This window comes from Heptranchias perlo, chromosome 34 (assembly GCF_035084215.1).
Source record: "Heptranchias perlo isolate sHepPer1 chromosome 34, sHepPer1.hap1, whole genome shotgun sequence".
In the NCBI taxonomy this organism is placed as follows: domain Eukaryota; kingdom Metazoa; phylum Chordata; class Chondrichthyes; order Hexanchiformes; family Hexanchidae; genus Heptranchias; species Heptranchias perlo.
The window spans coordinates 27,184,090-27,197,679 of NC_090358.1; the positions used below are offsets into that span (position 1 = coordinate 27,184,090).

Here is a 13,590-nt window from a genome sequence, read left to right on the forward strand (position 1 = left end):
TTCCTTTCTAATATTCTGGAATCAACTATGCTGTGAATAGGCACAACGCGCTGGTTACTGTATTGTGTGCTACCATCACTGGGTGACCACTGATTGTCCTGGAATGTGAAGTGCACATGCTGCCACGACTATAGGAATATGCTCAGTGAATATGACACTGCAGTGGGGATGACCTTTCATCATCATCATCAACAACAACGCATTTATATAGTGCCTTTAATATAATAAAACATCCAAAGGTGCTTCATAGGAGTGTTATCAGACAACATTTGACACCGAGCTAAATAAGGAGATATTAGGACAGGTGACCAAAAGCTTGGTCAAAGAGAGAGGTTTTAAGGAGGGTAGAGAGGCGGAGGGGTTTAGGGAGGGAATTCCAGAGCTTGGGGCTTACACAGCTGGAGGCCTCCTCCCTCCCAGCCTCCTGTGCCAATGTTGCATTGCCTTCATCTGTTGAGAGTGCAGAGGAACAAAATAAGCCAGGGCATTCCTATTGCAGTCATTATGCTGCTGCTGATGCTTATAAGGAGTGTCCGTGCATTTAAAAACTGGATAGATCTCTTCTCCGACAACATTACAATGGAAACTCATCGCTGTTTGGTGTTGATGACTCTTCCTTTCGCTCATCACTGGGGACCATTGAAAGTTTCCTGCCCAATAATTTTGAGCATCTGCTCTGCCAGTGATTTCTCCTATCCTCTGGAAGTGTACACCACCTCGATCTGCAACAAGCAAGATCACCATACTTCACATTAGGTACCCAGATTGTACTTTATGATCCAGCCACATATCTGCCATTTAGGCAAACCATCTTGCAACGTCATTGTATTTTGGTATTTAGAATTCTCAGCAAGTCATACAGCCGTGCAATAGAATAGTTGCACCTTTGCCAATTTTCAAATTGCGCCCAAATCTGCAGCTCTTTCCTGAAACAGTGCCTAACTAAAAGGGAAGTCTGTACAATGTACTTTTAAATTCTTTCCAAATTCAGGATTATATCCAATTAATACCCCAATTCCAAAGTTAGGATTAAACTCAATAGCAGCTGAAGGTGTCTATGTCCACATGCTGGATTCTAGTGTGACATGCAGTCACTTTCTCCGTTTGAAGCAGGCTGCAGTTCAACTCCTCCTCTCTGTGCCAACGGGCAGCGTTGCTGTAAAACTTGTCTTCAGTCGCCTGCCTCACATGTAAGGCAAGGCATCTCCACATCATCACATGTAAGGGTGAATTCAGCGAGGCGAGGCTTCTGGTGCGGGGGCTTGGTAAATGGGAGTGCAGATTGGAGATAGGGGAATCCCTAATCTGCTGCATTAGTGAAGCTGGGATCAGGACCACCTTTAATTCACTCTATAGGACTGACCTTCCAAGCCTCGCCTGCCAGCCGCATATCCCAGGAGGTGGTGTGCACACTGCCCTCAATTCTCTTGGGACAGAAATCGCACAGAGTGGCGAGACAACACTCACCGCAGCTCCTGCAAATTAAATTAACAAAAATACTTGCTATGGTGTTGAATTGCTTGATTTTGAACTTTAAAAAAAAATTATGCGCTATCAACCCAGCCTCTGAGTAGCGTGAGTTGCCGTGCATGGAACAGACTGTGAAGAGAAGTCCCGCACAGATTCAGGCTGCATTGCTCAAGCAGGCGAGCAGACTTCATTCATTGAAAGTCAATCTTGATATAATTGCAAATAATAATTTAAATTTTTTATAAAAAGCCAAAAACTATTAAAATAAGTAGTAATATGAGACTCCACATTTTTAAAAGTTAATATTTAGTTGTTTGGCAGTCATTAAGACTAACTGCACTTTTAAAACTTAGTTTAGACCTGGTATTTTTAACCGTACCTGGGCAGATGAGCAAGTTTGTGATTTTTCAGTGATTTCTCTGATTGCAGCGTGCGATGTCCCTTTAATTCAAAGCTGTCAAATCACCGGCGAACCAGTAGGAGCAAGTTCACTATTTCCGTGTTTCACTGCGCGTGTGCGAACCCGGGAACTTGCTCCTTCAATTCACCACCAACAACGGAGAGCGCTGCTGAGCTCCTCCGTTACTTCAGGAGCGATTTCTGGCCCATCATAGATGGCGAGTTCTGGGCAGACCCCTCCCCCCATGGGTTCCTGTTATACGTATCTCTTGTAGCTCAACGAGGGGGTGTTAAGAACAAAGCTGATGATGCATATCAGCTCTGGTTAGTATTACATTTTGTGAATGTCGTCGTTTATTGTTAACTTATTATTTTGGTAGTTCCTTCTGAAATGGTTTTTATCGATTACACTCGAAGTTATCTGGTTAATAACATTCAGATATTTTTTGACCTGCGAATGATTTTTGATGTTTTCAGGGGAAAAAAATAACTCCCAAAATTCAGGCTAACCTTTAACCACCTCCCCCAGGGGTAAAATATATCACAATCATCGTATACAAAGCAGCTGTAACAAAAAGTATTTAAAATTGTTATTTTCTGATCAGCTGGCTGTCTGATATACACAGAAACATTGTGCTCTCTGAATCTTTCTCCCTAACCCCCTTCACTGTGCTATTTCTCTCCCCACCTTCAAAAGCCTCTTCAAAACACATCTCTTTGATCACATTTTCTATTACTTTTATTAACCCTGTGGTTTCTGCTCTACAGAGTGCCCTGGAAGGTTTAAAGATGCTACATAAATGCAAATTGGTGGCGTTTGATGTCTTCAAACCAAACTACCATCCACATAAGTCGAGCTTCTGCTTCCTGAAGTGAAGGCACACTTTCCCCCAACAAAGACACCCCCCACTTACCTAAACCCAAACACTTTAGATGCAGGTTGATAAGAGCTAAAACTTAAGAACTGCCAAGGGAGTAGGACTACAGATAAATCCTCACAACTTATTGGCATTGGATTGTATGTTACCTGGAGTTGAGGGACAGTGTCTGATCTACCACTCTAGTTCCTGTCAATGGGCTAGGCTGGCTGGTCTATCATCAACGATGCCTGGATAACTACTTGGCTCAGCTATTGGATCATTGAGTTGGCCACAGAGGATTGACTTGGTTCCAATCTCCTATTACCAAGCTTGTCATCTTGGAGCCAACTTGATGCTGATGAGTCCACACTTGCCTCCCTCCCCCAGGAAGATACTCACTAGATAATCATTGGAAAACTGACAAGTGCCGGTTTGGACCCTAACTGGATGGAACACAAACTCCTTCTGAGCATAACTTAGGATATGACGTGCGAGTAAATTTCCTCCCTCCTCCTGACCACGGCATGGACACACATCGTACCCCCTCAAACAGCTGAAGGTTCAGAACTTCAACAGCAACTATTCACCTCTCTGCTGTCCATCCTGGATGGGGGTGAGGGGTGGGCGAGAGTGTGGGGTGAGGGGTTTCTCGCCTACCTGGCTTCGTGGACCACCTTCCAGCCGTTGGAGTTTTCTTATCGGTTATTTGAGTGCTGGCTGCCTTCACTGCGATGGAAGGACCTACAGCTTGTGATTTGTCAACAATCTTGATGTTCTAGCCATCCAAATCTAGTGCTGTCTAGTAGGCTTTCCCATCACCAACTGCTGAATCAAAGTCTTCATGTGAGGGACTTTAGCAAAGAGATCTGGCCCCTGGGAGGCTGGCTCTCTCTACAGGATCTGCGTGCCAGGCGAGTGGAGGCCAGTGTCCATCCGCCTTATTTCCTCTTGTTACAAATCTACAATAGAAACAAGAAAGAAAGAGAGACTCGCAATTATATAGCGCTCTTCATGACCTCGGGACGTCCTGAAGCACTTTACAGCCAATGAAGCACTTTTGAAGTGTAGTCACTTTTAATGTAGGAAAAGTGGCAGCTAATTTGCACACAGCAAGATCCCACAAACAGCAATGAATTAATGACCAGATCATCTCTTTTAGCCATTGGTTGAGGGATAAATGTTTGCCAGGACACTGGCGAGAACTCCCCTGCTCTTAGGAACATAGGAACAGGAGTAGGCCATTCAGCCCCTCGTGCCTGCTCCGCCATTTGATAAGATCATGGCTGATCTGTGATCTAACTCCATATACCTGCCTTTGGCCCATATCCCTTAATACCTTTGGTTGCCAAAAAGCTATCTAGCTCAGATTTAAATTTAGCAATTGAGCTAGTATCAATTGCCGTTTGCGGAAGATAGTTCCAAACTTCTACTACCCTTTGTGTGTAGAAATATTTTCTAATCTTGCTCCTGAAAAGTCTGGCTCTAATTTTTAGACTGTGCCCCCTACTCCTAAAATCCCCAACCAGTGGAAATAGTTTCTCTCTATCCACCCTATCTGTTCCCCTTAATATCTTATAAACTTCGATCAGATCACCCCTTAACCTTCGAAACTCTAGAGAATACAACCCCAATTTGTGTACTCTCTCCTCGTAACTTAACCCTTGAAGTCCAGGTATCATTCTAGTAAACTTACGCTGCACTCCCTCCAAGGCCAATATGTCCTTCCGAAGGTGCGGTGCCCAGAACTGCTCACAGTACTCCAGATGCGGTCTAACCAGGGTTTTGTATAGCTGCAGCATAACTTCTGCCCCCTTGCACTCTAGTCCTCTAGATATAAAGGCCAACATTCTTCGAATACTGCCATGGGATCTTTTACACATCTACCTCTACCTAAGAGGGCAGACGGTTTAATGTCTCATCCGAAAGATGGCACCTCCCTCAGTACTGGAGTGTCTCCTAGACCATGTGCTCAAGTCTCTGGAGTGGGACTTGCACCCACAACCTTCTGACTCCGAGAAAGAGTCTTAATCATCAGCAGTTCAAGAAAATTCTTGGAGCACTATGAATTTTTTCTTCATTCTATATAAAAGCGAATCATAATGTTTGCAAAACACGTGCTGCATTAATACATCTTTCATTCAAGACAAGAGATAACACATTTTTGGGTTGAAACCACTTTAGCTTCATGAATGAAATAAAATCAAATCGCAAGGACCCGGCTGACAAGTAACAGTCAGCCAAAGGTAACAAGTAGTGGATGTGAATTTCAATCCGTTACTTCAAATAATGATGCCTGCAGCCTCTGTAAAATACAATCAGCTGGGATCCTCCTGCAGAGGCCAGGTCCCATTGAATGAATTGGTTTGAGATCACAATGGCATGTTCTCTGAAGAATGTAACGAATAATATTCCAAATGCTTTTCCCCAAGACATTCAGTGCTACATATAAATGTAATTATAAAGTCACCTCCAGCCCAGTGTATGACCAAATCCCTTTGAGCTTTTATGTTCTGAGACAGTGTTTGGGAGTAGAAAGGATAACTGAAGCACTGATGTTTAATTGATTTTGACTCTTTCCCAAATGAATAAAAACCTCAGTCCTCTGCAGATGTACCAGCTGATACAACAGTGAACATGCGAGCACTAACTACATTTGTTTAAACCCTATAGGTTTATCTGCTGCTTCCTTGGCTGGCTGAATTCATCAAAAGCTGTACATATTCGTAGCTCTTTGCAGAGCTGTGGGGGATAATTTTAACCCCAAAGGGTTGTGGGTGGGTGGGAGGTTAAAAACTAACAGATTTTTGGAGCGGGACCGCATCCCGGCTCCCACCCGCCCACTTCTGGGTTTAACCTGGGCGCGTTTGGATGCTCTGCCGAAACCAGGAGGCCCGCCCCCACTTAGTGCCGGCGGCCTGGATTGTTAAAGGGGCAATGGAACTGATCCAAATAGTTGAGGTACTTAATTTTTTGTTGGTTCTAAGCCTGAAAATAATTTAACCTCAGCTGCACGGGTTTCCCTTCGCTTCTGAATCTCGTCAGGTGAAAGCAGCCGGGAAGGGCCAGATCCATGAGGTGAGTGAATGCCTTTATTGCACTGCTTGTGGGCCCGGAAGAGCAGGAGTGCTTCATCCAGGCCCAACGAGCTCATCTGGTGTGTTCAGACCCCCGCGATCGGCCAACCCCTCCCCCACCCGATGGTAATCTGCCCTCCGACCCCTCCCGCCCTCCGACCTTCTCCACAGTACAGAAGATGAATCTGATGTTTAATTTTCTGATACTTGCAGCTGACGAGTTTACCAGTTCACAACGTGCTACTTGGTGATTCTTCACATTCACGGCCCGGGTTCAGCTTTGCTGTGACAACACCAAACTTCATAATCAAAGCTTTTTTTTACAAACTGCAAAGTTGAGCTTAAAACCGCTTTTTAGCCAAAGGATACTCTTTTTGGTGGCTTCTAAGGATTGCATCCCAAGTTGTCACTTTAAGCAACTCTTTAAAATAATTCCTGGGTCTGCTTTTTCTGTTGGGTTCTAAACACATTCAGAAGTCACCTTCAGGTGCCTCAGGCTATGTATGATAAGTTCTGCAAACAGTACCACACTGTCCTCTCCCTTGCTCCCCCCACCCCTCCAACCCCACAATCCGGGAAATGGCTTAAGCCCAAATTGTCATGTTTGTATTTTGTTGGGCCTTCCAGAAAGGCTTGATTATGGAGCCCCTCACAAGGACACTAAAGATTCTGATGTGGCCTTCAGGTTGATTCGTATACAGTCGCCAGCTTCCTGCCAAGTGTGCGACCTCTACCAGGCAGTCACAATACTCCGAATTGACTAGTTGATTTAGAGGGGTTAATAATGCCCCCACGTCTGTTAGTAAGATATTTCATTTCTGCTGGAATCTCTTCAATTGTTGTACAGTTCACGATTGTCTAATGGTGAGAGTCTCCCAAGGACATGTAATGGTTTGTGACTCTTGCCAAAATCTTCTGTCACTGGTAGGGTACTAAACTGGTCAAGTTAATAAATTTCATCAGTCTGCCTGGCACAGGAAACTGATTTGAACGCTGCATGAGCAGCATTCCCTGGAAGACCCGAACTTCTGCCCAGATGTGCAGGGAAGAGCTTTGCAATCTTTGATGCTGGAGAAATCCTGCTGAATCTTTATGATTGACAACCCGATTATTAAGAAGGAACACGGATCTTTTTGGCATTACCCACTCATGTCATTGCACTGCTGATTTTCTAGGAGTCCTCCAAACAAAAGATGTAGCTGACAGCTTTGAAAAGTGTATACTGTGGAGTCTGGATTAGAATGTAGACTCCACTGTCTGTAAAATAGTAAAATTCCTGTCCTGCAAGTGCTGGTATTGCTCCAGTCTCTGGAGTGGGACTTGAGCCTTCTGACTCCAAGGCGAGAATGCACCCACTGAACCATGGCTGCCACTTGTATGGTAACTATGCAATTACAGTGTATTGCATGCACAGGTTTATTTATTTATGCATCTGTGGTATGTGAGGCGACAAAACTTAATTCCTTGTTCATCTACCTGCAATGGGTGGGACAAACACTGTTATTATCATTAAATGATCTGGAGCTAGGAGTCACGAGCACAGTGACTATAAATGTGCAGATGATACTAATGCTAATGAAGATGGTAGACTCCAAAACGGAACAGGGAAAGCTGCAGAAGGATTTGAATATTCATGGAAATTGGGCAAACAGGTGAAATTCAATGTAGAGAAATGAAAAGTGCTTCACATGGGGACAAAAAATCCAGGAAGGACCTATTACTTAAACGGAAAGAAAATAATTTGCATGGAAAATTAAAGGGACCTGGGGGTCCTGTTACCAATAAATTGAAGCTAACACGACAATGCTCGGTGGCAGTGAATAAAACAAATCAGATGTTGAGATGTGTTTAAACGTTAATATTGAGCTGAAATAGTGAGATAATCCTGCCACTTTATAAATCATTGGTGCGTCTGCACTTGGAATACTGTGTACAGTTCTAGTCGCCATAGTACACAAAGGATATCACAGCTATTGAAAGGATACAGAAGAGAGCTACCAAAATGATTGAGAGGATGGAGGGATTGAATTATGAGGAGCAATTATGTAAATTGGACATGTTCTCACTGAAAAAGAGAAGTTTGAGAAGTGATACGATTGTTATTTTTAGGATTCTTAAGGATCTAGATAATGTCGGCCATTACAAGCTGTTTCACCTTGTCCAGAACAGTAGAACCAGAGGACATGGCCTGTGCTTGAAGGGGGTGAATTCAAAACAAATCTGCAGAAACAATATCTCAGTGAGCGAGTGGTCAATCTATGAACAGGCTCCCTAGGGAGACGATGGAAGCAGTTAGTATTGATTCACTCAAATGCAAATTAGATTACTTTCAGAAAATAATGAGTTACAGTACATGAGTAATTTGAGACATGACATGTGGTGAGTGTAACAGGCTTGGGAGGAACAGATGACTTTGGACCTATGGTTCCCAAAGCTCTCCCCCACTGGGGGTTTTCCCCGCCTCATGTCTGGGTCTGTTGTAGACTCATTGATAGAGATTGATTGTGGACAACAACTCCATTATCGTCGTATCGTGTGATTACCTGGATGGTAGAAAGCGAACTGGATGGACCTGAATCTTTTTTGGTTAAGCAATTCCTATGTTTATATAATTACTTTTTAAAAAATTTATATTCATGAGCAATACCATAAAAAGTCTATATTAAAAGTCTTTTGCATGGTGCAATCTTCCTGTAATTTACACACCTATTTCTTAAAACTTTCCCCATCACTCTGTCCACATTATACTTTGTCGATAACAGTGCGACAGGTCCTTGATCGGAAGTGAGGAGTCAAAGGAGGCTGAACCTTGACATAATGTGGAGGATAGTCAGCACCTGCCTCAGGAACCCGGGTGGGCGGGCAGCTAAGACGGAGTGCGTGAAATACCCGCCCCATTCCCGCACCTTTCTGATTGTTTAAAATACCTGATTTTTCAGTATGATTTTTCAGCTGAGCAATCATACTCCCTGTCGGGTACAACCAGGTCTGAAGGCCGAAGAGGCCTTTCCAGGCAAGTTCAAAACTTTCCTTTTTGTAGCCAGGAGGAAAGTGTAAGCCTCCCCTAATGCAGACTCACCACCCCCCTGCCCCCACCCCATGAACTGCTGACTGCCCCAGAACCCCCTCCCGTGTTGTCCCTGCACTTATCTTGGACCCGGCGGGCCGCCTGACTTTCTGCTGCTTCCATTTTGGGCAGGAAGTCGGCCAGCAACCCGTGACTGAGGCCTGGCTGTTAAAATCGGCTGTGCCCCGCCCCCCCGACGGCTGCTCCTGGGCCAGCTGCTCGCCATGCCGTTCTCTCACCTGAGAGTTAAAATTCCCACCGATGGTTCTGAATGTTGGTTTTTAATCTATTGATAGTTCAACCCCTAACCTTATCTAGGTAGCTAATAGGTTCTGGTATTTCTACATCAGGTGACTTGATGGACCATCACACTGGCGGGGAGGGGGTATTGCTTCGCCAGATAACCAAATCCAGGAAACACTTTGATGTTCCAGCAGTCAGTTCGTCCTCTCTCCCGAGTGGGAAAGGATTGGAGAACTTGTGAGAAATGAGAGGACCATAATGTCAGTCATGATTCGGTGGGTAGCACTCTCACCTCCTAGTCAGAAGGTTGTGCGTTCAAGTCCTACTCCAGAAAACTGAGCACAAAATCTAGGCTGACGCTCCAGTACTGAGGGAGTGCCGCAGTGCCGGAAGTGCCATCTTTTGGACGAGATGTTAAACCAAGGCCCCGTCTGCCCCCTCAGGTGGACGAAAAAGATCCCATGGCACTATTTTGAGGAAGAGCAGGAGAGTTCTCCCGGTGTCCTGGCCAACATCACTAAAACATGTGGGGGGTGATTTTAGGAGGCAAATGCGGGTGCGTTGGGTGGGGGCGGGGGTTATCGCGCAATTCCCGTTCGGGTTCAGAAGCCGGCTCCAACCCGCCGGCTTCTGAGTTTCCTGGGGACCCACCTGTGTGCGCGCGGGTGACCCAAAACCGGAAGTCCCGCCGGCAATTAAAGCTGGCGGGATAATAGTTAAAAAGCCAAATGTACCTCATTGAGGTATTTAAGGCACTTTACCTGTGACAGATTAAGTGATTAGAAAGATTTTTAACTTACCTGGGCAGCTTGCCCACCACTTCTGATTCACGCCTGGTGAAACCAGGCATGAAGGGCCACATCAGGGAACAAGAAACTAAATAAATTAAATAAAAAAACATGCAATGAAGTGAAAACACTAAATGCACCTACCTTTGAAACCTGCTCCATTGTCCGATGTTTCCCGCTCCGATGTCCCCCTCTTCTCCATTCCGATCTTCCCCCATTTCCCCGATCTTCCCCTCTCCTTCCCCCCCCCCCCCCCCAGACTTCTAGTCCAGCGCTGGATGACGTCTGGTTCTCTCTCCTTCTCGTCGCCCCCCCACTGCAGCTTCTGACGGCAGCCAGCCTGTCAATCAGACCAGCTGCCGAGCGCAAAACCCGGACAGGACGTTAATCATCGACAATCAACGTGCGATCGCGTTGGAAACGTTAAGTTTGGTTCATGCAGGTTACCCACGTGCTCAATCGCCCCCCCTGCTGCCAACCCCCCTCCCCGCTAATATCGGGGCCATGATCTAGTCATTATCCCATTGCTGTTTGTGGGATCTTGTGTGAAAATTGGCTGCCGTGTTTCCCACATTACAAAGGTGACTACACTTTTTTTTAAAAAAGTACTTTAATTGGCTGTGAATGGCGTTGGGCCGTCCTGAGATTGCGATAGGCGCTATGTAAATGCAAGCCTTTTTCTTTTTTATAATCCTGAATAAAATCAACTTGCTTACCTGTTTTTTTTCCAGGAATTTCAGGATGGTAGCAGTGACAACAAAGCCTGATGAAGAAAGTCCAAAGCAATGGAGAATGCGACCCCAGAACCAGTGTATGTTGATGTGGACAAAGGGTTGACCTTGGCCTGCTTTGTCCTCCTGTGCGTCTTCCTGATTGTGATGATTATCCGTTGTGCTAAGGTGATAATGGACCCGTACAGTGCCATCCCCACATCCACCTGGGAGGAGCAGCACCTGGATGATTGAATGCAATGTTGGAGCAGAGGAAAGTAAACGCTGGAACTGACGAGTCCGCTCGAACAAATCGGATTTATTCCAACTCCCGAACCTAAGATTACAATTCTGTGAAAGTGTTTACTGAAATCTGCATGTGAATAAGTGCCTCAGCAAAACATTGTTTGTCTTAAATGACCTTTTTGTTGATACTGTACAATGCACTGGATTGACAGAACCATATATCTGAATGACATCGATTGTAGTCTTAGGGTGACATAGGATAAATAAAGTCAATTATCTGCTATTAAACATAAAAACAACATATAATGAAGCCTTGGCCTGTGCCTGCTAAATCCTATGTTACATGATTCCTAATTCATCTATAAGCAATATATAGCAATGACATCTGTTTGAAAGGGATTGTGGGAGATGTACTTACCTTGAGATGGGTGAGACAAAGGAATGTAATGAGAATCTGGGCCGGTCAGTGAAAAATGTTTACAACAGTTGGTGCTTCCCCTGGCTTGTAACCTTGCAATCTCTCATTACGGCCACAATCGCTAATCTTTTTTTTAAAAAAAATAACTTTCTGATGCTTTTTGTTTACAGCAGTAAGTCTCACCGGATGATTGGTTGAATGATATATTCCACAATAGTTCATTCAATGTTTGGCCCAGTTAAATCAATCATTGACAGTACGGTCATCGTTCATTTGTGCCTGGACCAAATCACATGAACTGAGAATAATGCACATCAAATTAGACATTGATTGTGTGGAATGAAGAGTCAGTTGGGCCTTAATGTCAGGACTGCAAGGTTTCTCTGGCCTGACACCGATGGCAGCCTATAGCCAATGGTGAAACTGCAAGGAGGAGGAGCTAATGGCCATATCTATATATAACAAACTTAAAAATAAAGTTACATTTTTAAAAACTTCAATATGACTCACTTATTATATCCGGAATACTGATTGTATTTTTCCAGGTGTCCAATGATTTCAGTGGGCTTGTTCTTAAGTTTTCCATTTACGTTTAATGGCCTCTTTGAGATGGTTATGAAATTTGGGGAATCAAGCACTCCCTCTTAGAGAAATGTTTTAATTGTCTATCCCCATGCCTATCATTTTAAAATTATTATCTATGGATTACACCATCAGAACATATTTAGCAGAAATTCTTCAATAATCAGCATTATCACCATGAACACAAAGGCACTATCGCAATTGTATAAATACCCCTGGAGTAATAATAAAACAAAATGGGAGTCTGTGGCTGAACCAACAAAATCCGGCTCTTCCCGGGGGCTTTAATTCAGTTCCGAACTTTATCTTTAATGCAGAGTTTGACCATGAGGAGCATTCTGACATCACTTCCACTTTATACCTGGACAACTGTTTCCGCTGCTCCTGACCCAGAATGAAGATCACCAGAGGGCATTCACTAATATTCATTTATAAAACCTGAGTCATAGAGTCATAGAGTTATACAGCACGGATAGAGGCCCTTCGGCCCATCGTGTCCGCGCCAGCCATCAGCCCTGTCTACTCTAATCCCATATTCCAGCATTTGGTCCGTAGCCTTGTATGCTATGGCATTTCAAGTGCTCATCCAAATGCTTCTTGAATGTTGTGAGGGTTCCTGCCTCCACAACCCTTTCAGGCAGTGAGTTCCAGACTCCAACCACCCTCTGGGTGAAAAAGTTCTTTCTCAAATCCCCTCTAAACCTCCCGCCTTTTACCTTGAGACAGGTGAAAGAAAAATTTCTTCTGGTTGGGGAGTTAATAACAATTTAAAATAATCACTGAGAGTGAGGAAAGAAGTTGGGAGAAGTATCTTTACACAGAGGGCTGTTGGTCCATGCAATGCTTTGCCACAGGGAGTGGTTGAGGCAGAGACTGCGTCTTTTAAAGGGAAATTGGATAAATATTTGAAGTAGAGGAATATGGGGAGAGTGCGGGACAGACACAATGGGCCGAATGGCCTCCTTCTGTGCTGTAAACATCTGTGGTTCTGTGGAAAAGTTAGCATTTACATGGTGCCGTATCATATTTCTAAGAACCATGTCAACATAATTCACACAAATTACTTTTGAATTGAAGTCACTGTTTTGTAGGTGAAGGATTCTCTGAGGAACAGTTTGGAGGCTCAGATATTTTTATATCACTGACCCAATGCATCAGGTTTATAAGCAATGAATCCTGTTTCATGCAATATTTAAATAAGATAGATTTAATCCGGGGAACGCAAGTTTAAAATGAGGTTTCATTCTCTTCGTTTATTCTTGTGAATGAGTTTGAAAGCACTCTAGTCCACTTTGATTGTAACGAGGATACCACACAACAGGGCTCCTTGAATCCCCATAAAGGAATACTAATCAAACTTCTACATTTAGTTGCTTTGGTGGATAAAGTTTACTTATCTTTGCAATTGGTAAGTCGTGTTTTAGTTGCTTAAAGCATACATGGTTGAGAAGCAGTAAAAAATAATTCAGCAGAAGACCAATCCTGAATGGTATTTGCATTCCTGTTACTAGGGTTCACCAATCAACAATGAGTTTAATATATACCTTGTAAATCTGACACTGGTATAAAGGTCCAACAGTAATGTTAGAGTGAGTGTTATTTTCTAAACTAGAACTGAAATTGAGCCAGTCTTCAGTAATATTAAGTCAAGGCATTTATTTTAAGAGTTTCCCCACAGATCTCTAATAATGCTAACTGCATCTTGTGTTCCTGTTGTTACTGACTTGTCTCAG

At 43.9% G+C, this 13,590-nt stretch overlaps 1 protein-coding gene across 1 annotated transcript in view; it reads left to right on the plus strand.

The window, feature by feature from the left end:
* Positions 1 to 11,734, plus strand: part of LOC137301641 (cortexin domain-containing 1 protein) — a 67,954-nt gene extending 56,220 nt beyond the window's left edge. Inside the window, exon 2 of the mRNA XM_067971181.1 lies at positions 10,633 to 11,734. Coding sequence (XP_067827282.1) covers positions 10,687 to 10,866 — 180 coding nt within the window. The 5' untranslated portion in view covers positions 10,633 to 10,686 and the 3' untranslated portion in view covers positions 10,867 to 11,734. The remainder of the gene's footprint in view (positions 1 to 10,632) is intronic.
* The last annotated feature ends 1,856 nt before the right edge of the window (positions 11,735 to 13,590 follow it).